A 26,820-nucleotide genomic window follows, 5' to 3' on the forward strand; every position below is an offset into this window, starting at 1 on the left:
CGCACGTTGCTAGCGACTACACGAAGCAACCAATGTGCATGATCTGCAAACAGGAGGATGGAAACGACCACACGACATAAGGCTTTAAATGCCCAGCGTACAACAAAGCAGGCCAACATTGATGAAGATAACGCCGAGAGTGGGGACTGGCGGGCGGAAGTGAAAAATAAAGGACTTCAACAAGGACCTCTTTGAAGAAGCACTTTGCGTTGACAGCCTCACTCCAATTCCGAATGCCGATGAGCTGTCGGAAACAGTAGCGAGAGCATGTGATGTAATAATGCCAAGGAACTATCGGCGTCCGGCGTACTGGCGGAACGAAAAGTTAAGCATCCTCCGGGCTGACCGCCTAAAAGCCAGAAGACGCGTTCAGAGAGGAAGATCTGAGGCAGTCAGAGGAGAGTATACGGTAACATTCTGAGCGGCCAGGGCCGCTTTTAAACGCGAGATAGTGCTAAGCAAGTCTTTCTGCTACAAGGAACTGTGCAGAGAAATAGACGCTAACCCCCTGGGGCAATGCTTACCGTGTCGTTATGACCAGGATCATGGGTCCATTGACTCAAGTCGAAATGTGCGTTGAAAAACTGAAATTTATCGTAGAGGATCTTTTCCCGAAGCTCGACTCAACCGCATGGCTACCTACACCGTACATTGAGGCAGACGGTGGAAATGCTGGTGACAATCGAGTTTCCAACTGCTACCGATCTAAGTTTTGGCTGTTTCGTAACAATATAATTCCTTCCACATTAAATACCATTAATTCAATTATAGTATGTAAGCTAAGATTTTGTTCTTTTTTGATAGTTTTTTTTTGTAATTGGCTCTCTATTATTATTGTTGTTAGTTTGTTAATGGAATTGAAAAAATATATTTGTTGTTATTTTTGTTTAACATAGGATAAGTTTTTGGACTAACCACTAACCCGGTTAAAATTCAAACCAATAATTAGGCGTCGATAATTTGCGAAAAAGAACATTGTAAATAATAGCGGTTGGGGGAAATGTAGGATTCTGCCTGTTTTTCTCGAGGTCGAAAAAGAGTTCTTTCGTGCCCACCCCGGAACGTCCAGACCAGACGTTGGGACCTAGGACGTGTTCCCCTCTGGACCAGTCATAACAACTCAAGGCACCTATAATTCCGCAACCGTTACCAAATCCGAAACTACTGAATGTACCGGAAAAACCGCAACGGCAAAAGACGGCAAAATAGTCCGCACTAATCAGATGCCAACTGTTTAAAGCAACCACCACTAACCCCGCAGTAAAGTTTAGTTCGATGTCCGTTATTTAGCTGCAGAACCATTGTTTCCGAAAACTATGAAAGAGAGAGAGAGAGAGAGAGAGAGAGAGAGAGAAAGAAGAAGGACGAGAGATAGAGAGAGAGAATAAGAGGAGTTGGACATCGAAGGGCTTCTGGGAAATGATGATTGGTGAGGAAAGTCAGTTTGGATCGAGTTACAAAGTGCTTAAGATCAAAAAGTCTAAAGTTCGAAAAAAAGACAGTACACAGTAGAAGAAGTGCGACGGTGTGGGCCGATGGCCCAATGGTTTCGGCATAAGAACAACCCAACGGTAATACTGGCCCTGAAACACCGTCCACCGCTATCGGTTTCCTACAGGATCGCTCTGGAGTTATGCGAAGATAAGCTGCTACTTCGTGGAACCATCAAACCACCAGCTCCACTCCGAAGTCCACGTGGGCACCTTGGTACGGTAAAAGTTTAGGCGCACGCTATGGCCACTTAAAAGGCAGTGCGTATCCTTTCATGTGGGACTTGTCGTTGCCACGCCGAAAAAGGACGCTAAAATCTCCACTGGGAGTCGTTTCGTCCGTTACGTAGAACAGATAGCCACCACTGACCGTGAAGTAGCTTCAGGTACGTTACCTCCGCTCTCTCTTTCTCTCTCTCTCACCCATGCTGGATCGTCGAAGAGCCCCAACGTGCTTTTTTCTGCGCCGAAATTCAACCGCTAAATAAATTGTAAAATTATATACCTTTTCTTTTCGTTCTCATAAGAGAGTCCTTTTCTTTTTTCGGATGGTTTTACATTGGTTCGCTTTGACTAATGTTTAGAAGTGGTAAGTACAGTGAACGGTAGCCGATCCTGAGATTAAGAAAAAGGTGAGCTAGCCGTGTGGTGTTCATCAAGAACACTTTCACAACGACGAGCTCCTTATAGTGGCAAAAGGGCTGAAAGCGAAGGAAGCTCGAGGACCGGATGGTATCCTGGAGTTTTCAGACATGTTCAGGATAGTCCTGAAGAAATGCCTTGACGATGGCTACTTCCCGGACACATGGAAGGTCCAGAAGCTGGTGTTGCTGCCAAAACCAGGGAAACCACCAGGAGATCCAGCATCGTATCGGCCTATGCTCCTGCCGGCTACTCTTGGTAAGCTCCTGGAAAGGGTCATCCTCAATAGGCTGACGACCCACGCTGAAAGTGAGAACGGACTACCGTTTGGGTTCCACAAAGGGATATCGACGGTGAACGCCATCCACACAGTCATCGCGAGCGTGTCAACCCTAGCATGACCTACTTGTTGCTTGTATAGATAACCATGAGATCACGAGAGGCGACTATGTAAAACGAGTGGAGATAACGGTCCGGAGTTGGGACCCAAAAAATGGAGCAAGCAACTTACACATATGAAGTAGGCGCGACGAATCCCTTTGTTAAAGTGGTTTAACGGGGCTACAATCTCGGCCAAGACAACCAGTGCAACAACAGCACGACCAGGAGAAACAGCAGCCGCAGTTTCAACATCAGGAGCTGCCTCAACAGCATAAGCAGCCACAGCCGCAGTTTCAACAGAGCAGCAGAAGCAGGAAGGCAGCGTCTGGTTGAAAATACCAAGTTTGCCGAGTATAGCAGCAGCTAAAAAACTGGTGGACAAACTGCACAACTTTGTTGACAATGTGCACATGGACATCAAGACACTGGTCCTGAAGATACAAGGAAACCTCGGATTAGCCATCAAGGAATCGAGAACCTTGGAGAAGAAAGCGAAGGTAACCGGAAAGATCTATGTAGTATATATGGGTGTCGCAGAACTCACGGTTTGTTAGTGCTGCCAACCAAAAATATGTAAACAATCCAGAAGCACAACGAGTCGACGTCATAGCGTTCACACGATTTAATGGCAGCGGAGAAACGGTATGACGAAAGCAAGTCGATTTATTCGGTGCTCACTCACACCACTCATGAAAGATTCATCTTTCGAATACCAAAGTGTCATCTTAGCCATACCTGTATATACTGCATTGGGTGTTAATGGTCAGGAACTCCTTGGAAATAAGGCAAATAGTGGTACCACCGAAAGTAAGGAAAATTTACGAGGCGAAAGACAAACCTCAGGGGACGGAAACCGCGCCCCTCTGTGCACCGAAAAATTCAAGAGCTTCAGCAGGTGGTGCGAGACCAGGAGGTTCCAAAAAACACAATGAGGCTCCCGGCGTAGTGGTACGCGTAACGAACGAAGCAGACACCGACGTCGATTAAAACACCAAATGAGAAGTCGTCGGTTGCCCAAAACGGAAGGCGACCAAAAAAGATAGGTCCGAAAAGCGAAAGCTGTTCAGAGACGAAACAAAGGTGAAGCACTCATAGTCAAAGCTAACGACGACTCGTACGAGAAGGTACTGTGTGCAATGCGGACAAACCCGGCACTCAAGAAGCTGGGCTCAGACGTTAGGAAAATTAGGCGCACCCACACCGGAGAGATAATCTTGGAACTTAAAAAGGATCCGAAGTCAAGTAGCTCTACTTATAAAGAGTTCACCGAGAAAGCTATAGGCGAAGCGGTGGAAGTGAGAGCCTTGTGTCCGGAGTCAACCATCCAATGTAAGGACTGGATGAAATATTCTCGGAAGAAGAGCTAAGAGAAGTTCTGACAAAACACAGCGAGTTCGGAGTATTGCAGATGACGATTCGAATGAGGAAGGGCTCTTTCGGCACGCAAGCGGCTTCGGTTAGGCTTCCAGTCGAAGCAGCAAACAAGGTACTTAAAATTGGGAAGATCAAAGTTGGCTGGTCAGTATGTTCATTGAGTGTCTCTGAGCAACAGGAAATGTGCTTCAAGTGTCAAGAGTTCGGCCACCTGGCGAGAAACTGCAGTGAATCTGACAGGAGCAAATTATGCAGCGATGGAAACTGGATAGCAGATAGTGCAAAATCAGCGGCGATTTGGACGACGGGGAGATATCCATTTCAGGAAGTGGTTTAGTATGTAGAAGAAGGATTCGTAATCGCCAAAATCACGCACCTCAGCGGTGGACGACCGATCGATTCATAGAAATGCTCGATAGGTTGACAGAAAAAGAAGCTTATCGATCCAAGACCAGTCGTTATAGCCGGCGATTTCAACGCTAGAGAGTCTAATGGGGCAGCCGCTTCACCAACTCAAGGAGGAGTAGTCTACTCGATGCCTTTGCAAAGCTGAACGTAGATGTAGCAAACGATGGTACAACCAGCACCTACCGCCGTGAAGGTCGACATTCAGTTATTGACGTTACCTTCTACAGTCTCAGGCTGGTTGGAAGTTAAAATTGGAGAGTGTGTGAGTGGTACACCCACAGCGACCACCAAGCGATCCGGTACACTATCGTAAGCAATAGACAACCGGAAGTGCATGCGACCCAATCAAACGAGTAGAGGTCGAGAACAACGAAGTTAGACAAGAGAGTCTTCGTCGAAGCGTTAGTGCAATTACGTTCACTTCAGTGTAGATGAAGTGATAACGGCATTAGCAAGAGCGTGCGATGCAACCATGCCAAGAGAGGCTACACCAAAGTGCTGTCGCCGCACAGCTTTCTGGTGAAACTCGGCGGTTGCCGACCAACGTGCAAGTTGCCACCGAGCCCAGAGGAAAATGCAGGGATTCCACAACGTCGCTGAAAGAGCTGCTCTAAGACCATTGTATAACAAAGAACTCAAGCTCAGTAAGAAAGCCTGTCTAGAGAAGCTTTACCGCAACGCCAATTCAAATCCGTGGGGCGCCTATACAGTTGTCATGGAAAAGATAAGAGCACCGGCAGTACCATTGGATAGGTGCCCGGAGAGGATGAGAGCCATCGTAGAAGCGCTGTTTCCATAGCATGACTGCCCGGCCATATGGCACTCAGTATGATTACGAAGAAGAAGCTCGGGTAACCAACGAGGGGCTGATAGTGAGAACCAAGAAGACCCCGGAACCAGATGGAATCCCCAACGTGGGTTCTGAAAAAAGCAATCCTAACGAACCCGGATATGTTCAGGACCGCGTTGGAAAAGTGCATCGATGATAGTAACTTCCCCAAGCGTCAAAAGATTGTGCTGTTGCTGAAGCCAGGCAAGCCCCCTGGAGATCCTTCAGCATACAGGCCGATATGCTTGTTGGATACAGTCGGCGAGGTGCTTGAAAGAGTAATCCTTAACAGGCTTACTACACACATGGAGGGAGAGAATAGTCTATCCAATTTGCAATTCAGTTTCCGGAACGGTAGATCCACTGTGGACGCTATAAGAACGGTCGTGAAAACTATAAAGGCTGCGCAGAAGGAAAAGAGAAGAGGAAACCGTTACTGCGGAGTTGTTATACTGGACGTATAAAACGCCTTCACGGTATTTATTGCACAGACTAAGAGTTGCCGAGTACATCTGTAGAATTTTGAGGAGTTACTTTCAGAACTGGCAACTGATCTACGAAACTGACGTCGGAAAAGAAGTGTAACCATAATAGCGGGCATTCCACAGGATTCCATACTCGGCCCTACACTTTGGAATTGTATGTACGACGGAGTGTTGAAGCTGAGTATCCCCATGGGCGTGAAGAATGCCGGTTTTGCGAACGATGTGGTGAATATCGAATCACTAGAGGAAGTAGAAGTACTCAGAAGCGGAAGTGATAGATGTGGAAGACTGGATGCGCGGGAAGAAGCTTACGTTGGTTTACCACAAAACCGATAAGGCTTTGATAAGGCAGTGCAGCAGCAGCAGGTAAGAATTTCGATCGGAGAGTGTATTATCAATTTAAAGCGGGAAGTTAGGCAACTGGGAGTAATGATAGACGAAAGGTTAAGCTTTAATAGCCACATCAACCATGCATGCGGGAGAACCGTAAAAGTGATCTCTGCACTATCTTGGATCATGCCCAACAATTCGGCGATCAGCAGCAGTAAAAATCGAGTACTGACGAGTGTCTCCACATCGTAATAAAAATCGACTGCAGCTTGGGTGACTGCACTGCAGACGAAGAGGAACACATCTCTGCTGAACCGCACATTCAGGGTGATGGCCAAGCGGGTGTCTAGCGCTTTTCGAACTATCTCGTCAGAGGCAGCTTATGTGATAGCTGAACCTTCTAGGCGAAGAAGATGGTGAGTGTTAAAGGGATCAAGGTACGAGAGGAGCCTGTAAACGAGTTGATACCATAAGCAAGTGGCAACATCAGTGAGATAACGCTGTAAACGGCAGATGGACCCTTCGACTAATCCCATGTCTGTCGGTGGGGGGTGAACAGAGCGCACGGTGAAATGAACTTTCACATGACACAGTTCTGGTCTGGTCATGGCTGTTTCAAGAAGCATCTCAATAGATTTGGCCTCGCGAGATTACCGTTCTGTATCGCATGGGGAGATGCAAAGGAAACGCCTCAGCACGTGGTCTTCGAATTTCCGCGATCCGGTCGCGAGCAAAACGTAGTAAGGACGTTAACATGAACAATATTGTCCAAAGATTGTGTGCGAACGAAGAAAAGATCATGTCAGCGTTGCAACGAAGTTGGCAAGAGGAGCAACGACCAGCAACGTAGCCGTACACGGCTTCGGATGGTCGAGGCACCGTCAATCGGAAGTTACACTCCAACCGGAATCGCCAGAGCGACGTTGGCACTCGACATGTCAGTCTGCGGAAGAGAGAAAACGCAGACCACCTAGAACGATATGAGTAGGCTAGATCTACCATCGGGGATTAGACTGTGCGTATGCATCGTCGGCGGTAGGTCGTCGGGGCACCTGAGAAACATGTTCCCCCGGAATCGCACGACTGACCTCGGCAACTAACCGATCAGCATCTAAATAACGGTTTCGAGAGAGCTTTGAACGTCGGGAAGTTTTTCCGTCGGAGTAAGCTAGGCCCACCGCCGGAGACTCGTTTGAGCAGATCGTGATCGCACAGATAAATGGTCGTCAGGGCGTCACCCTACACCCAGAATCGCAGGATCGATCTCGGCAACTGCCCGGGTAGCATCGGTTTCGTAAGATCTTCCACTGCCGGGGAACTCTTCGCCGGAGTAAGAAAGATCCGCCGTCGGGGACTATTCCGAGTAGTCCGTAGCGAATCGTTGGCTTGAATCGTCGGGGTACCAGTGAACCGGACGCAATCCTCCATACGGAACCGCTGGACAGACCTCGGCTTTCAGCCGGATTGCACAGAATCCAGAAGCGTCAACGGTTGCGGGAGACAGTTTTTCTTCGGGGAACTCTCCGCCGAGAAAGTCTAGCTCCACCACCGGGATAGGGTCATTGGGTCATCAGTGAACCGGAAGCCACCCCCCAACCGGATTCGCTGGATCGACCGCGGCATTCAACCGGTCAACGCAGGGAGGAGCGCATGTAGAATATCATGCTGTGCAGGACTGATATGGCGATTATGAGACCAGCGAATCTAGAATCAAGCGAAGCGCAAAAGCACAGTCCCCTCCCCTCCGAAGTAGTCCGTCATATTGGAACACGATGGACGAAACCAGTAGTATGGTCTAACTACTGAGCCGATTAGTATAAGAGACTCGGTCCTCCGGGCTTCGAAAAACGTTTCTAAAGCTGGAGCGAATTCTATATTTCTTTTGTAGGAAATGTAATATCAGCGGTATTATAATTTTTCGACGATTTCTGATATTGAAATAAGCAACCCAGAAACCTGTATTGTACGACGCGGAAGATGATTAGTGGAATATTCTGTTATTGAAACTGTAACTAAATGGAGCTGGGCTGTGCTTAGGTACTTACCATCTGTATTATTGCTATTTGTATCTATGCATAATTGAAATAGGGGAGAACCATGAACGTTTTCGGATTTCAAGTAATAAAATTAGTTCAACAAACCTTTTTTCATATAAATTACCTATCTTTATTTACATTTCTTGATCTTAAATTTCATTGTATGGTACCTTTATTCAATTATTTTGTTCAAATGTCTTAATAATATTTGCCTTTAATAAGTTATACTGCGATAATTTTCAGTGTGATGATTCCGTTTGTACACTATTTACAAGAAATAAATTGTATTTTATTGTAACGTAAAAAACTAACAACTGTTTGATTTGTTTCTTTTATTAAATTTCGTTTAATCTATCTTCTATTTACAATGGTTGGTTCAGAGAGCATTTCCGCTTTGTATGTAGTGCTTTATTTTACAGTTCCAGCCCACCCATGATGCTGGTAGATAAGTTGTTTTTTTTTGTTTTCTTCTTTTTTTTGTTTGACACACCGAGATTCAGTCTGTGTTTGGGGAGGCTGAGAGCAGTGTGTTGCGGTTGTTCCTGTTTTTGATAATGTTGACGATTGTGTTTTGATTCGATTTGAAAAATAGTTTACTGGTCGCGCACTTCAGCGGCTTGTTTACTTCGTTAAACGTGTGGAAAATTAATCCGATGTGCCGGGGAATTGACTGTGGTTTACGGTTGGCGGTACGGCGTGAGGTTATAGTTTTCATTAGGTAACAAAAAAAAAAATGGACATGTTTAATTATGGTTTCATTGGAACTGAACATAATTTGATTTAGCACTAGTTGATGAGCGCAACGAATAGGTCATATTTAATATCCATGGAATCGTAACTTCACTCACTGAAACCTGGCACTAATTATGATGGATATGGCGTACTTACAGCTACTACCATTATTCCGATTGATGACTGTAATACAGGGGGAGGAAAAAAGTTAACCAAGGTTGGAAAACATTTATCATATTTGATGTTCGATGATTTTTATAACACCGACTTGTGGGATGGGAAGATAAACAATCACATTGTAGAGGAATAAATGTCAACACTGCAGCCGTGATTAATGCGTTTTCGTCACGTGATTGTCGATGGTACAAGTGCGTATGATTAATGAAAACAGTAGGCGAGCTGTAATCATTTCCGATAACCCTGGATTGCACTTCGGTGGGCTGTAAACATATTTTCGAAAAGTGCATTTTTTCTTTGAATTGGGACTGCTTACATCTCTACTCAGTAAATAGAGCCATAATCTTGGAACTGAAATAGTCGTTTAGTTAAAATCATTCTTTACTATTCCGAAATAATATCCCAGATTCTTTCTTATGTCCACTGTTACCATAGGCGGCTGGAGCAACTAGCACAAGTCCAAGTATAAGTGCTGATTCATCCACATTTATATTTATATAAAATTGTCTATTTAACTGATAATTATCTAGATATTTGCCACAACATGAGTACTATAACCACTGCACTTCAGCGAATACAACCAATCATGTATCTTTTCCTTGAGAAAGGCGCAATACTTGCCGCCGAAACGTCGGATGAAAAGTAGACATTCCGTTTGTTAAATATTTCAAAGACTGGAAGCCGAACATAACGCCTGAAAAGAACATGTATCCTGAAATAACGCAATCTTTTAAATCAATAGTACATGCTCTGACTCGGCCAGATAAAGATACTGCTACCACGCAAAGCAACAGATTTAAGATTTTTGTTTATTTGTACATTAGACGATAACAAAAAACAATAATATGTTATATTCCTGCAATGTGGAACTACACCGTAGCAGTTGATGTTAAGTATTGACTTATCAATTCGTCTATTCGTTGGTAAAACAACAGTGACAAAGATGTCGCACTAAAAGAGAGGTGATACGGCATTTGAAGAACTCCTTTTCATGTGTTCTTTACGGTGTTCGAGTGGTGGGAATACGACAAGCCTCACTATTAGTTAATAGTTAATACCAGACCTGACGATATCGAAGTATAAGTCCATGTTACGTACACCAAATCACCAGTCAGTACTTTAAATAGGTAGATTGTATTATCGTGAGTTGCGTGGGTTAGTTGAGTGATCTTCCTTGAGGGCGGATAAGTACTCCGAATCAAGGGGTGGACAACTTCAGAACAATCCGAAACGCAGCAAGAAAAATGAGCATAGCAGCCAAGGATTAACTTCGTCGGCAGCATCAACCCGGACTCCACAACCGCCGAACTGTGGAGACGAGTAAAGGCGCTCAGCGGAAAACACCGTCAAATCGGCTACTCCCAATCAGTAAACAACACTACCATCACCGATCCTGAGGAAATCGCGGACAGGATAGGACACCATTTCCAATCCTTATCCTCCGACAAAGTTGTGTCCGCTGTCTTTATCCAGCGCAACAGTAGACTACACCTTCACACTCAATTACAACAAATCCTTCACTGCGATGGAACACACCGCAGGGTGGGATATCCGATGCTTCGATATTAGAGCCCTTTTGGACTTCTTCAACGCAAGAAGGTACTTTCCCGCAAAAATAGAAACTGGCCCACGTGGAACCCATCCCCAAAAAATGCCAGAACACCCGTATCACTAGCGACTTCCGGCCAATCAGCCTGCTGTCCTGCACCGCTAAAACTCTGGATGGACAACTGGTGACTGACTACGTGGCTGGAAGATCACCAACTTCTTGACCCACGCCAATTTGTCTTCCGAGAAGGACTCGGAACCGGAGCCCACCTAGGATCCCTTGGGAAAGTGCTCGGCAAGGCCGTATTAGAAAACCTACACGCCAACATCGCCATCCTTGACCTATCAAAAGCCTACTACACAGTGTGCCGAGAAGGCGTGCACCAAGATCTCAATCCATGGGGTCTGCAGGGAAACCTCGGCACATTTTTCCGCAATTACATCACCAACCACCGCTTCTGGGTCTGTATAGGCGGGACCTTATCCCAGAAGTTCCATGAGATCAACGCGGTGCCGCAAGGCTCAGTGCTAGTCGTGATGTTGTTTCTCATCAAGATGAACTCACTCTTCGCAGCGCTACCCGGTAGTATCTACGTGTTCGTTTACGCCGATGACATCATCCTGGTGGCCCTGGGGAAAACCATTACGCGTACCTGGAGATCACTAAAGGCGACTGTCGATGCCGTAGGCCGATGGGCACTCGCCACAGAATTCAATATATGCATCGAAAAATGCGCCATCACTCCCTGTGCTGCAGCAGCCACCACTTAGCGATCTCCAGGCCAAGCCGTCTCAACAACATCCAAACTGAAGAATTCGGAAGAAATCAGTCATCATCGGAGTCACCCTCGACAGGATACTTACCTTGATACCCCATTTCCGACTAATTAGTACTATGAAAGCAGAAGGCGGCTAGTCTGCACTATCTGTTCCCGTCCCCCAAAAGCAACCGGCACTTAGCATCGGACGATTCGTAATAAACAGCAAAATATTGTACGGGATCTAACTTACGTGCCGAAACTTAGATGGGCTCTTCACTATCCACACACCACTATATCAGGGAGCGGAGTGGTTATTCTCCGGACTACTTTCAGACACTCCTGCCAAAGCAGCCTGTGTCGGGCCGCTGGGAAGCAGCCAGGGTAGCTCTCAAACGGGCATTAAACTTCCTTGAGAGGACAGCGGGCAACGAGTGCCACCTTCTCACCATCACAGGAAGTTCATCCACCAGGAGCTCACCAACAAACCCCTTCCAACCATCGCCCGACTGCATCGCATGAGACCACGAGCGTGGCACGATGTCCTGACTGAACATCGACAACAGCCTCACCCCCACAACAAAGATTGGCGACCTCCCGAGGAGCATTATATTAAAATACAGGGAACTCATCAACCGCATGTACCAATAACATCTCAAAGTATACACCAACGGTTCCAAGGTGAGCGACTGGGTCGGAGCTGGAATTAGCGGACTTTACTTCCGCCTTCCCCCCTCCCGTTCAGTTTTCACTAACCAACAGTTATCTTCATTGACTCCCTGTCAGTACTGAAGAACATTGGATTCGGAACGTCCACCATCCCTTTTGTGCAGGCCATCGAGACCCAACGAGACCCACTGGTTACAGTATGATGGGTACCTGACCACAGCGATATGAATGCCGACCAGCTATCTCTACATGGTAAACGAACCCTCAACACAAATCGGCGGCACGGATTCACCAACCACTAGCAGAGATCTCGAGGCCATACACAGAAGGTCAAGGGATCATCCGAGAGCTGGACGGACCGATCAAACCTGAAAGAGCAAAGATACTCTCCCGACTCCGGCTGGGACACAGCAGAGTGACCCACGCCCACACCATCTCCAGAGAACCAATACCGAACTGCGTACCTCGCAACATCCGACTCTCCGTTGAACACCTCCGCTGCAACTGCCGGGAGTTCGAGGACCTCTAGCGATAATATGATGAATCGGAATCAATACGGGACGTGCTGGCCAACGACCCAGTCCGGGAGGAGGTACACATTCTATTCCTAAAGGACACCGGTCTGTACGATCGTATCTAAGGCAATACGACCAATCGCGGGCCCTCTGCCGCACCCTTCCTGTGTAATGGAGGGTGCCTAGACAAGCAAAAAGCAATCAACTTTACCATCAGTGAGAACATAATCATCTGCGGGCTACACTCTCGCTGGGTAATGGAGAGGTTTTCCCGAGGCTTAGATCTGCCAAAAGCCACCAACCATACTACCAGCGAAAACCCAACCAACTTCAGGCTCTCTGCCCCACCCCCTACTGGATGCTGGAGAGGCTTCCCTAGCAAATTCTCATGATCTCAAACACTGTAAAGCACCTTAAAAGACCATGAATATGTTCCGTTACGAATTTTACAACCATGAAACCACCATACAATGGTCTCAGCTTAAACACATCAAAATATGGTTTTTACATGTGTATTACCACTATCAAAATACCATATACCATGGACCATGACCATGGGGATATTATGAGCTCATCGTTTGCTCGGGTTCTCGGGCCCAGATTAGCCAAAATCGGAATCTTCGAAGGCATCGAAACAGAAGCATACCACGGCTACCCCATCAATGGGCCCTCTGTCGCACTCCAGAGGTCACCCATGGCCCAAAGGAACAGTGGCCCAATGGACTTACCATCAGCACCCTACAGGCCCAGTAACGAGACCCGAGATAATCCCACGCGGGTCATCCGCCGCACTCAACCGAGCTGCGGGGATGTTTTCCGCGGCCCACAGACCTGTCCCTACATAGCCAGTCCAGACAGCGAAAACAAAGCAGACAGAAGAAGATCTTAGTAATAAATGAAATGCAATAACGATTTTTTAAGGGCAAATGACCCATCGAGGTTCAAGCTCTCCAATAAACATAACATAACATGATTCCGCGTTTTTTGATTCCATTACTTTTAGTGACGCCACTTTCTTCGAACTCGAAGCTAGTTGAAAATAGAAAATCTATGTTCAACTATAAATCAATAAAGTGTCCTCAGTTTGCTAGATTGAATTCTCTCTTCTACCACATCTAGAGCAGAATTCACTACGACAGCTATGCTAAAATACTGTTTTCCTGATCCACTCTTGTGAACTTCAAGGCTTCTTTCTCTTATGCTAATTGTGAAACATTGTTTGAAGTAATATTGATTATCTCACTTTATGGTTATGTCAGTCAGTGTCAAGTTCAAAATTTAAATAGATCAAACTCATCAATAAAATCGGAAAAAGCAACAAGTGAATCTAACTACATCATATTGAGATTCCGTGAGGATGCGAAACGAATTAAACCCGCTTGTTGCTAACCAGATAAGCTTTATGCGAATGCTCAAATGATTATTAAGTGAAGAAAGATGATATTACGAACCGGCTGGTTCCGGTTACATCTAGGGAACCAAGCGAGACGAAAAAGGAGAAGAACTTTAGACGAAAACCATTAGTGCTACCGTGGCAGGCACGCACTCCGACATGCCGTTGCCGTCTAGTCTAATGGAATAATAATCCCACCGCTTTCTTTATACGAAATTGAACCGAGCACCTTGCATCCAAATCGAGAAAAAATCCCATCAACGGAGGCATTTAATTATTTATTTGATTTATTCTGGAATCCCTCTGCAGCTCTCCTGCGCCCCGTTCAACACCACATGCAATCGGCAAACCACCGCACACTAGAGCCGTTCGTTCTCGCAATGAGTCGTTGGCTATGACAGAATGATTGATGGCGATAACGATCGGTTGGTAGATAGGTGAAGGAGGTCCCTTCTGCGAACACGACGACATCCAGCAGCGAAAGGTGAAATCTGTTGCTTACAGGACAATAAGGGTACGCTAGCATTCAAAAAAAAAATGTCGTCATGAGACGCTTCAGTGGAGGGGTGTAAAAACTCGATTCCATTCTACCTACAAGTATGTAGACCATTTTCTTAACCTCAAAATTTTACAGCATAGAACTAGGATAAAAATAAAAATCTGTGGTGCGAAGCTGGGGTCAAATTTAAAATTAACATATATATTCGCATTAAGCACCAACATAGTTCTCGAAACATTTCGAAAGATAATCTGATCCAATAAAGTTCAATGACCATCAGCAGCTGTATAAGTGTAATGATTCGACTAGCATTGTCGTTCAGCACCCTGAGTTCACTGGCAAGTATTACTCCTGTTTCCATCGGTTGTGATAGTGCACCAACGTACATAGTTGCTTAATATTTAGAACGAAACAGAAGTAAGAAAATCCGCCAACACGATTGCACCGTTTACTTCGAAAACGACGCAAACGAACAGCCGAGGACATTGTTTGAATAGTTTTTATCAACCCTTCCCCCGATTGCTTGGCTATGCTACTCTAACAGAAACACTACACCTCGCAGCGTTCCCAACGGCAGAAAAGGAACAGAAGATAACAATCTTTACAAACTTAGCCCCCTTACAACAGATACTAGCGGGTGTCCTGTCAGCGAGCCTAGAGGTAAACAGACAAGAGGGAGAACCAACAACCGTCCATCATCAATCAACGAACGGCAAAGGGATGGACAGGTTTTTGATCGAGGTTCAGGCCATAATTGGAAGCGATCTGAAATAAACATGTGGGGACGATTTGATGCGGAAAAAAGGGCAGAATGAAAAATTAGTTCTCCATCGTGGAGGAGGAGGGTCCGCTGATAGGGCTCGATGAGGACTGGAGAGCCAAGTGAGATGTGAATCTTGAAAAGTTTGTTCAAGAGGAAAAGAGCAACAACACGCAAACGATACTGGTTTGCCTGGGGGTGGTGAGAGTTTTTAGAGTGGGTGGGTTTATGTTGCGGTTTCCGGGTCATATTCATCGTCTGTTGAGGGTAATTACCCGTACAGTATAGTTGAATTGACATACTCGCACATGCAGAGTTGTTCTCGTGTTGAATATTCAAGACTGAGTTGTTTGAGGGGACTGCTCCATCCGGAACTTAAAAGAAAACAATTTTGGTTCGTATATACTCAATCAAAGACTAATTTTGTAGATTATTAATTTTATGAGTGTTCAAACCTTTCATATCAACAAAAGAAAATTGAGAGATCTCTTTATATCAATTTGAAGCTAAAAACAAACTTGTTTCAATTTGATAATTCATTAACTTCTAAAGGTCTGTGAATTATTGACCAAAACAGAAATCTCTTACAACAATTGTAAGGCGACAATCACTTGTAATTAATGTTAACATTGCTTGCAATCTTGCAGTTATATAAAACAGCTTCATCTTTTGCTATACCTACATAGGGTGACCATACGTTCTGGTTTCCTAGGACATGTTCTGGTTTTGGTCTAACTGTCCTGGTGTCCTGGGATGTCGAGGAAAAATGCTTTAATTGTTTTGGTTTTTATACTCCATGCCTATTTTTTCCCATAAAGTCTGACTGACTCTTGTCCCGGTCTCTGTTGCCACCGTAACCATAACTACAACATATACTCAGAGGCAGAGCCCTAGCGTGGTCGTCGCCTCCATGGTTTTTTTTGTTTATTTTCCATCGGTCTCTGTCAGCACTGAGTTCCAATAACTGGACCCTTGATATCGGCCCATCAACACATGGACCGGGACCAACGGCTTCACTTCCCTTTCGAAGGAAGACGTGGCTACTGATTTTTCACCTCAGAAAATTGCAAAGACCTCGGCTGTGATTGATGCCAGACACACTGGGATGAGTGGCGGTCATGCTTACCACTCAACCACCGGTGCCGTCTATGGTTAATGCATTGTTGATTTTCTTCCATCTTGACCGGATTTTAACTGATAACTGAAAAACTTAGCAAATGTAAACAATGAACTCTAAAGGGAAATTGCACAATTTTTGGTACATTTCGGTCAAATACAATAAAAGTTACGCAAGTTAGAAAGTTAGAAAGAATCGAATTACCAATTTAAGTGTCATGTACCAGACAACCTACTCATCTTTATTCACATGCGAGTAAAACAAAGATGCGTTCAAGATCTGTTGCTCTTATAGGTTTTTTTCACATTCTTCGTGCCAGTTGTTAAGAAAATCGGTATCTTCTCGCCATATATCGAGTGAAGATAGGTACAACAATTTTTGCTTTACTATCCTTCAGCTTATTAGAATATTAGATCTCCCGTAATTTATGATTCATCCTTCGTTTTCTTCACGTTTTCACTTTGCACCGGACTCGAAGTTGGTACATAAAAAAACTCTTCTGATAAAATCCAGTTGGTGGTAAAATGGATGTCGAACAAGATGCGTCATCAAAGACCATCTGATCTTCTTTCAGATCAAAGATAAACCGCTAAGTATTCTAAATATTTCAAAAGAAGTGACGCAGAAATATTCAGCGGTGACAGGTATTTCGAATGTTTGCCATGATAAGCTCAGATTTGTGAAATTCTGTCTTAAGCGAGTAAATGATGTTACTGGCGGAAAGCATTTTATGAAGGGCTACCGCATCTACATACCCGCTCACAAAGTTGAGATCGATGGCGTGTTCACCCAGTCAATATCGATGTTTAAAGATTTTAAGTGGCAATCACACAGGACGGAATAAAATTGATTGTCCCTTCAAACTTGTATCGTGTGGCCTTTGATGGATCTGTTATGCTTAATTACATCTCGGTCGACAAGGTTCGTCTCTGCCTGTTCCGCTATATATACCACGCATCATGCATTACACTAAACACAAAACGAGTGGGCCATTGTAGCAACAAGCTCTTGCAATGGGAATTTTGAAAAGTGTGCCTATTGTGGGAAGAGTCCACATGATTTATTATCATGACTGGAGAACCTGAACTGTTCTCTTAGAAGATACTCTAAGCAGTATTTTGCAGAAATTCTAAAGAGAGTTACGCCACTCACGACAAATCGTTATGCTTTATTGGCTCAGGAAGAGTCCGGCTCTGACGATCCCCCTGTGTGGACATCTGTAACTGCTCCGAAAAACTATAGGCTGATGAGATTTCTTGTAAAGGCTAGAATTTTTCTATTAAGAGGCAGTCTAACATAACAGTGCGAGATATCGCTGACACCAAGCCGAAGTAAACAGCCCCTGGTCTTAGAAATTTGAAATCAATCAGGAATCAGAATATATTGGCTTAAATGGCACGTTCCCCGTTTGTAGTCGGGGATTTGCGCCTTGTGGAAGGAAAGGAGAAGGAGGAGGGAGGAAGTAGAATTGGAAGGGTGGGAAAAATTTCAGTACAAAAACAAAAACAAACAGCAGGTAGTTCAACTCGCCTGCGAGTAAGCCTAAAGCTCTATGCCACATTGGATAAGAAACTTTAGTATGTCTCTGAGTTTCAGTCGTCCAAATATGGTGTCGTCTATGTAAGGACAGCCGAAAACTCGAAATCGCGATTGCGTTACTGCTGAGCAGTTGCATACCAGATGAAATGAGGTTCTGTAGTCGGATACACAAAGATCACATGAAAAAGACTCAGCGCGCTGAATAGTTTCTATGTGAAAATTGAGTTTGCACTGGCCGGTTAAAACCCTGGTCAGCATGCCGCAGTGGAGCTTCGAAAAAATGTAAAAAAAATTTCGAAATCACTGGGCACGATTGTTCTAGAAACGCCTTTGTTTGGCGACACGACACGAAGATTTCTCCAATATTTGCGGTGCTCGGACCAAGCCCAGGACCGTCATTTTTCTCTTATCCAACTTGTCGGAATTGACAGGGCGAGCTCAGGACCAGTAGGAGTCATCCGCTGTACCGGCCCTGGTCAATGCGTCTACCCCTTCATTTCCAGTAGTACCGGAATATCCGGGTACCCAGACAAGGTAGAAGTGTTGGCAATGCTTAGTTCTTCGATTTGGGTTAGCCATGCGATCGTTAGCTTGGATCGTGATTTATCCTAGCTAAGAGCTTCTCTTTTTTTGTAGGAGATGAACCACTGCATCCAGTATTTAGATCTATTGTGGTGAAGCTATGGACCTTGATTGCAGCCTCACTATCGGAGCAGATGTTTATAACTTTGCTGGACAAGTTTTTTGAAGGACCCGTAAATACACGAAGATTTTTGCTTGACATACAGTACAGTATCTACCTAGCGAGTGAGACTGTTTTAATCTCATTTCACGACAGTAGACACCAGCACCAGTACGTTCCTCTATCAGAGAGCCGTCAGTGTAACAGGTCATTTGCGTTTGTTGTTGTCTCTCCAAATAGCCAGACTACCACTCCTCTCGAAAAGGAATCTTCACATGGAAGATTCTGTAAGAAAAATTACATATTAACAAGAGAATATCTGCACCCCATGTAACCATATGTGACCATAGTCGTGTATGACTGGTAGTATGATCAGCATTGTTACTATTTCACAACACAGTAACCTGAAGTCTGTATGCTTCTTGTTAAAGGTGTATGTGTGATTAATAGATATTTAGGAGGGCCTTCATGACAGCAGTCGGAGTTGTGGTGAAAGCACCAGTCAATGACATGAGTGCCATTTTCGCAAATGTTTTAGCTGTGACTGAATCGTCATCACCTCTTCCCTACACCACCCCCAAGGCATCTGCATGACAGTATTAGACATTCAATTGTCATGTAAATCCAATAGATGATGGGTTTGAGACCTCAGGTCTTAACAAAAGTTCGTCTGCGCTGCCCGAAGGCCATGCACGCTTTTTTACTCTCAAAACAATGTGAGCAGACCAGATTAGTTTGGAATCCAATATAACTCCAGCGTATTTGATTTGATCTGTACTCAGTAGTTAAGAACCAAGGAACTGCAAAGGGCGAACTCCGGTTGTTATTCGCTTCTTACATTGAAGTTTTGTTTAGATTAACTGACCATTTACCTCGTCGGCACCACTGTTCGACAGCTCTTAATGCTTGTTACATTAAATCAAAGATTGTTCCGGTGCAAAGCCCAGTAATTAGTATTTGGTAATCGTCAGCTAACCCGTAGGTAGGAAATCCATGCTCATTGAGTTTCCTCAACAATCCGTCGGTAATCAAGTTCCATAGCAGCGGCGACAGATCACCACCCTGAAGACCGCAAATACTTATTTTTCCTTAGCTCTGGCTGTCTCAGTGACGAGAAAAGAATGCGGTTACTGAGCATTGCGTTTATCCAGCCCCAAGATACATGCTGTTACTCCATGACCGTGTATCGCTTCCAGACTAGACTGGAAGCCCGAGAAAAGTCCAACATCAAAATTACAGCAAATAGACAACATATTTTGATATCAAGCATCAAATTGAAATCTTATTTTGATATCAGTTAAAACTTTTTCAGATATGACATCATATTTTGATCTCATTTTGATGTGCTTACATTTTTAGAAAAAAATGTTTGTTTCTATTTCTTTGACAAACATCAAATTGATTACTTATTTTGTTTTCAATGAAATATTTCTGAGTTTTCAATTTGCTTTCTCTGATAGCATAAATAGTTTTCTGTTTGATATCATAGTGCAATTTTTCTGCTTTCGATTTTGATCTTTTAACCGTTAAAACGACCAAAATGATAACAACCTGAGCAATCATTCCCTACTACATCACAACATCAAGTTTAGTTCTCAATTTGTTATCAGACTGCTCGGGAGAACACATTGTCGAAAGCACCCTCACTATCTAGGAATACATCCAAGCTAGATTGGTTGAGCGAGAAGGCCTTTTCAATGTTGTAAACAACATCGTGAAGCCGAGTGATCGTAAATTTCTCACACTAATAGGCATGTTGTATTTTTGCAGTGGATATTCAACTAAACTAGCGTACCTGATGTTATGATCGATTATCCGTTACAAAGCTCATAGAAGAAAAAAGCTTAAGCTGTTGGTCCTAAAGCTCTTTACTAGAGTGATACGAAAAAATGATCCCTATCGGCCCACCCCTAAGTCGATTCCTAGTCCAACCAGGAGATCTTACGCAAAATTTGAAGCAAAACGGACAACTCTAGCTACCGGACCAACGTGCCTGAAGTTTGTATGGGATTTTTCGACAATTTACATGGAGAAAACCCACTAGCCCGCATTTTCGATGCTAGATGCAACTGTTTGTATCATATTATCACCGTACGTGAAAAAAAGAAAGATATTTTAATTGTGTACAACTTTGTCGAAGACTGCTAGTCAATCCGGCTTTGTTAAAAGAAGTTTATAAACTTGTGGTGAAGTGAAGTCTGAGTTAGAAAATTTTAGTTCCACCTGTGGCAGCATTGATGGCGCTGAAATTAACTATTCAACGGAGAGATAAAAATTAGGTGTTTTCCACAAAGTTGTAGAGCAGGCATTTTGCAATATTTCTTCCTGGGCATCTCGATATTCTATCTCATTTTTATGAATGGTATCAATACTAAATGGCGTAGGTGATGAAACTGGATAGAAGCCGTTAGCTTAATTTTCACCGTCAAAAAATATTCCACCTCATAAAAGATATAGCGCGAAATCAGAAGTCCGTAGTATTAGGTTAGAACGACCCATTTTAATCAAATTCACTCATGACGGAGCTGCTCGATGGAGAGGCTGCTAATTGTCGTTCACTTTGCTCGCTTTTAGCTATGACTCGGGCAAAAATAGATTGTAGACTTAGTAGATTATCACTTTATCATGGTGATGAGAATTGTTTGCGTATAGTTTTGGGTTGCATGAAGTCGACCCATACTAATAGTCTGGACGTGCTGATGAATTTTTTTCCCACTGAAAAAATAGTTTTGGGATATTTATCATTCGATGCGTTGGTAATTGAAAGCTTCGAAGGACTCGAAGCATGTAGTCTTAGAACATAATTTTTTCCTCGTATAAACCCATCTGTTTGAATTCCTTCTATACTGTTGTTTAAACAGTATGATAGAAGAGATTGATGAAATACAGTATTAGATACGCACACAGGTGTTTGTGTTACGACTATGATTAGTTGGATTAAAAATGAGCATGGAGCGCATAAGCACTGAAAGGAACTGAAACACTCCTCAACGTAAATGCCGGTTAAAAACATAAACCTCTTAAACATTTTGTAAAAAATTCTGTCAACGTATAAATTAAAATATATAAAGCACACTTCTGATATCATAAGAACCAAGTAACCCTCCGACGGAAAAACTAAAAAGGGAGTGAGAAAACGACAATAACTCCCTTACTAACAAGCGCCAGGCGATCTGAACGCTCCAATCGTTCCGCCTCATCAGGATCCATTTTTTCCGCCTTTGTCAACCACCGGAACCACATACCTACACCCAGTCAACTACCACCGGGCACATCGTTAAATTGTATTTTCTAGCTAAAACTAAATTAACTCTTCTCCTTTTTGCGCCCGTTTCTATACTAACTGACCCTCGGTCCCCGTCGAGGGTAGGGAGAACGGAATCTTTACTGGATTTGGCATCCATTTTCCTTCCACCCAATCCAATCCCAATCAACCGAAGCATCCTTTTATTTCCCCTCTCCTTTCAGCCCATCTCGCTTTGGTTCGGTTGCGACACGAGATGAGACGCGAGGCGAGCCACATTCGTTCACGCGGAATCAAATCAGACGGGAAAAAAGTTCCTCCGTATGGAAGGATGTGCTTTTCCGCGTAGCCTACCTAGCCCTCGCCTGTTGGGGATGTTTGCTGTTGTGATTTTTTCTCTATTTATGTACATGGTATGTATTTCGAAACAGACTAAAAGATGGTGACCTTGAGGTAGGGTGACGCTGCTCGATAGTGTGTGTGTGGGTTTTTTTACGACTCGATTATGCCTTTAATTTACGGATTGTCTGCTGACTTTCGTCATGTGCACGGCGGGTAAGAATAGGCCTATTGATTTCGGGTGAGAAACATGTGGGATAGATTAGTAAATGAAAGGTTGAAGGAGATATAAGTATGAACAAGTTTCAACAAAGGACACGACTTTCAACGGTTGCCACCTGCCAATTTTTACTTTTTCTCAACGTTGAATGTTGAATTTCTAAAGCAAGTTTCCTTTCTTAAATATGAAAACTACACATTTACGAGAGAAAATCGAGCATCCCGCAGTGACACCCTACCTTCGGCTCCGAGTCTACCAGTCTGTCTGTCTCTTTTTTTATCAGCAACAACCACGGAATCCATCCAAGCGAAGATTCGGAGATTGGTCATAAACTAGATTATTATTTACAGATTTGCTTTATGCGCCGTTTGTCGTTCGTTTTTTCTTCGGTTTGATTTTTTATACAGCCCAGGGCCGAAATTAACAGTACTTACCGAAGCGCTCTTTGGCCACTCGACCTTTCGGCATTAATTCGCACTCAAAATTGAGCATATCGATTTGATTATTTCACAGCGTTCATATCACAAAATGATATAATGATAAATAACATCGTTATTTTTTACTTATGCTCTTTTTGTTCTAGAAAACAGTCGGAAATGAGAACGTAAACAAAGAAATAGTGTTCCTCCCGATAGAATATGGAGAAAAATGGTTCCCCTATGCGTGTGTGGGGCGACCTTCATAAACTTCCCGAAAATTCAATAATCTCTCTCAATCCGTTTCCAACAATGTCTAATTATTGTTTAAGTCTCATGCGTGCTTCTTTCCTGCCACTTCTCCAGTCCTCGTGTGACGCGTGTGTGCATTCGGAGAAAGCAAGCCTCACAGGGCCGTATCACCGACCCTGCGAGATTCCTATAGTCATACGGTGCTTTCGCGTTTTACCATGAGCGGCGTGTCGGCGGATACGTCATCCTCCGGTAGTCCTATACAGACCCGGGCCCTCGGCTGGGGTCCTCCCAGGTGTTGCATCGCTATCGTGGATGGTGGTGGCGGTACGGCCTGTGGGCTGCTGCTCACCGAGATGGCCGTCATGTTGCGGACTCCAGCGATTGTGCCCCCGTACGAGGGCCAATGGTGGCCGACGCCACCGGCCGGATTGATGGTTCCCGTGCCGATCGGATGTCTCGGAAGGGTACAGGTGACATGCGATCCCGCATGGCTGAAGCTATTTGGCACGTGGCTCATGGACACGTTGGTCACCGAGCCAGCAACGGCGGGCTGTGGTACGCCGTTCCGCAAGGTGCAGTAGCCCAAGCTGGCGGAGTGATTGCTGTGCTGCAGGGCCATCGTTGAACCCATGAAACTTTGACTCTGTGCCGTCGTGGTCAACAGCAACCGGCTGGGGCTGCTGGTGTCAATCGTGGATATGTGCTGACGCCGCCGGATGTACTCCATCTGTGTGTGTGAGAGAGATAGAAGAAAAAATATGTTTTTCAGGTTTGATTTATTACTCTTGCTGAGCTGAAACGTGGAAATTTAGGCAGAAAAGTTTTTCAAGGATTTGATTTACGTTCGGTGGCTACAGTCTTTAGCGAGCACGGAGCCGCAGTGGTTTCTGTAGTGGGTGTTATGGTATATGTGTCAGAATGATTTAATTTAGCTTTTTCTCACATGCGACGAAGTCGGGTGATTTCAATAAATTATCGCTTGTATTTGATGGTCGAGAGATTTATTTACCTATGGAAGCTATCATTTCGTGACTGTTTATGGAAAAATTGTTTAAATTTTAAAAGCACCGAGAAAAAACAAATCCGTACACAGAACGAAAAATAAAATAGAATGATTTTAAACGCATGTAAGTCACAATACATTTTCAATCAGATCGAAATTAAAAAACAGTCACATTGAACAGATATGCCAGTAAAAGGGTGTTGGCAACTACACTTGGAAGATCATCGCGACAGCTGCAGCAAAAAAATAAAATAAATTAAACCATCCAAACTCTACATTTTATCACTTTTACTTGCTCACTGTTCACAATATTATAAAAATTCATTGCTTTTTTATATCTTTATTTTAGAGGCTTTCAGCTTTGAGCTGGTTCACCTCTTTAAATTCATTTCTTATTACTATTAGCATTATTATTGATTGAAAATGGTTTGGCCAACGACACGTCATGGGGGAAGGTGTAGCCAACTCGAAGATGACTAGTATTCTCGATTTTGATGTTAGAAAAAGCATTAACTGGCGTCACCAATGAAGGTTTTTCTTAATAACCATTGTAATTAGATTATTTCTAGGCTGGAATGCAAACAAAAGTTTTTTTTCTTTTATTATTCGAAAGGGTTGGCGAAAGCGGTTGAACCTTCATGTGGAGTAACAGAGTAAGGGTCAAAAGGCGAAGGGTAGTGGGAGGAGGATTTCCGAGGAGGATTTACTAAAATGGAAATGAAAAATCAGGAAAGTCACCTCCTACACAAAAAAATTGAACGAATATTTTTTAAAAGGACAAAGCTCATAGTGCTTTTGGAAGTTTATACAATGTATCTTTGAAGTGCTGGGTAAGCGAGACAGCACTTGTGTGCTGCCAGGCAAGGTGGAAACCGAGTCAGTGCCTAGTAGGCCCTACCCACTACGTCAACTTATCACCGCAACCCCAGAATGGAGCTACGATAACGAAGGATGTTGCGATCACCCGAGAATGGTACCCCAACTATTGTTGGTCTTAGTACCTGGCACAACACGAACGACCAGAGACTGGAAGTAGGATAATGGGCTTCCTGGAGGGACGAGTTCCAAGAGTTACCATTAAGAACGGACGGGGATAGCAGTCACAAACAAGAACCGCTGACCCGTGAAGAATACTGTGACCAGAAGACTCCGCGCACTCACCCTCACGGGAGAATGGAATCATGTGGACGACGAAGTTGAACAAATTTGTTATACATTTGCACAAAGGTTGACACCTACGTGAACGGTCGATCTCAGATAGTTGAGATTTTTAATATGGCGTACTCATAGTTTGCCGGACATTCGAATCAGTACTCGATGAACACAAGGCGTAGAACATTCATTCGCAACAATTTGCTCACCCCAGCGGAAATTGATCTGATTCAGCAAGAGAGAGCTGAACAGAAGAAAAAGTAGAGCAAGCGATATGTATGCAATGTTCCGTAGGGTTGAGCATGTCCTTCACGAGTAAGGGCCACGAATTCATAGCGCGAGTAGGGATACCTGCAGTTAAAATTGCCATCATTGTCAGAAGACCCACGGTTAATCTTTAGGGACTAAGTGGTATGAGCTTCAATATGGGGCTGAAGCAGTTCTACAGTATCACGATATGAATTCAATGTTGCACTCAAGGATCTCGAAGCTGCAGTATTCATACCATATGACTTGAGCACTCTAGGTCATGTACGGCAATGATCTGCCAATGATCTTGGAATTTGTGTAGACACTGAAATTTTGGTGGCTCAGTGGCGACCCGTCCTAACATTAACGGGACAGGTGAGTACCTTGATAGAACGGCGGTCAGAGATTCGAACAATCGTGCTATTATTGGAAAGCTGATCGCGTATAGAGGAAACATAAGATCAGCAAAATTTTGTCGTCATGAGGCTGAGCTGGATGTTACTTGTATGTAGAGAGCTCACCAGCTCACAGAGAAGCTCGATACACTAGAACTCCCCCCCCCCCAAACCTACTGCGAATTGGAAAGTTGCTAGGATATGCTGGGGTTTGGGTTGGACTAGGCAAAACCTAAAAAACAAAACTCCGAAAGCAGCTCTGACTAAGCAAATGTTTCAGTAATCTACGATTTTAGCAATAAAAGCACCCTAGCCCAACTGGAGTGTTAACTGGCACATCAGGACCGACGCCAGTAACATCCTGATTATGGCATGCTGACCATGGTGGACAGAACACGGATCACGAATTGGATGGCGACTTTGGGCTGACAGGCGTGCTATTCTACTCCCTGAGTACGGAAGGATGACACCGACTTGCAATAACGAGTGAGCTAACAACACGACTGCTTCCGTCCCGACAAAACCCTGGCAGGTCTCCGAGTACGTTCAAAACTCGTCACCATTTAGTTGGTGGTAATAGGTTCGGTTGGGGCATTACTGATTCTACGCCGATTCGGCTCTGAATCGATCACAAGAGGCGACTACGTACAACGAGTAGAGATAGCGGCCCTGGTTTTTTGTTCCCAATTTAATGAAGAAAAACAAAGAAAGAATGGGGACGGGCATAGCGTAGTTGCTAAATCGATTGCCTTGTACTTAGCTCACCTCGGTTCGATTTCCAACCCCGCAGATTGTGTTAGAAATTTTTCCAAAAGAGATTTCTCTAACCCGAAAAGAGGCGAATTATCCTAAGGTTAAAACCGCTATAGTCAAAATAAAAAAGCAAAGAAACTCACGTATACTGAGCAAGCGCGGCGAATCCGTTCGCCATATGTTATTTGGTGAGATCACCAGCAGCAGCTGAAGTCATTCAGCAAGAACGGCAGGAAGGGAAGTAGCAGTAACAGCAGCAACAACGGCAACAGTAGCAACAACAGCCAGAGCAGAGCGGTATGAATTACACCCCACAGAATCCAAAAGTAGTGGCAGCGAAGTACTTGGTGGAGGGATCTCCACAAGTTTGTGGACGCGAGAAACAATGTCCATAACGACGTTAAGGAGATGGTTCTCAGAATCCCAATGG

General features: G+C 44.2%; 1 protein-coding gene across 2 annotated transcripts in view; it reads right to left on the minus strand.

Moving 5' to 3' along the window:
- Nucleotides 1-8,103: 8,103 nt before the first annotated feature.
- LOC131677633 (hemicentin-2) overlaps nucleotides 8,104-26,820 on the minus strand; it is a 709,680-nt gene continuing 690,963 nt past the window's right edge. For both annotated transcript variants that reach the window (XM_058957531.1, XM_058957529.1), the window contains exon 14: nucleotides 8,104-23,565. In XM_058957531.1, coding sequence (XP_058813514.1) covers nucleotides 23,029-23,565 — 537 coding nt within the window. In that variant the 3' untranslated portion in view covers nucleotides 8,104-23,028. The remainder of the gene's footprint in view (nucleotides 23,566-26,820) is intronic.

Source organism: Topomyia yanbarensis, chromosome 1, assembly GCF_030247195.1.
Source record: "Topomyia yanbarensis strain Yona2022 chromosome 1, ASM3024719v1, whole genome shotgun sequence".
NCBI lineage: Eukaryota > Metazoa > Arthropoda > Insecta > Diptera > Culicidae > Topomyia > Topomyia yanbarensis.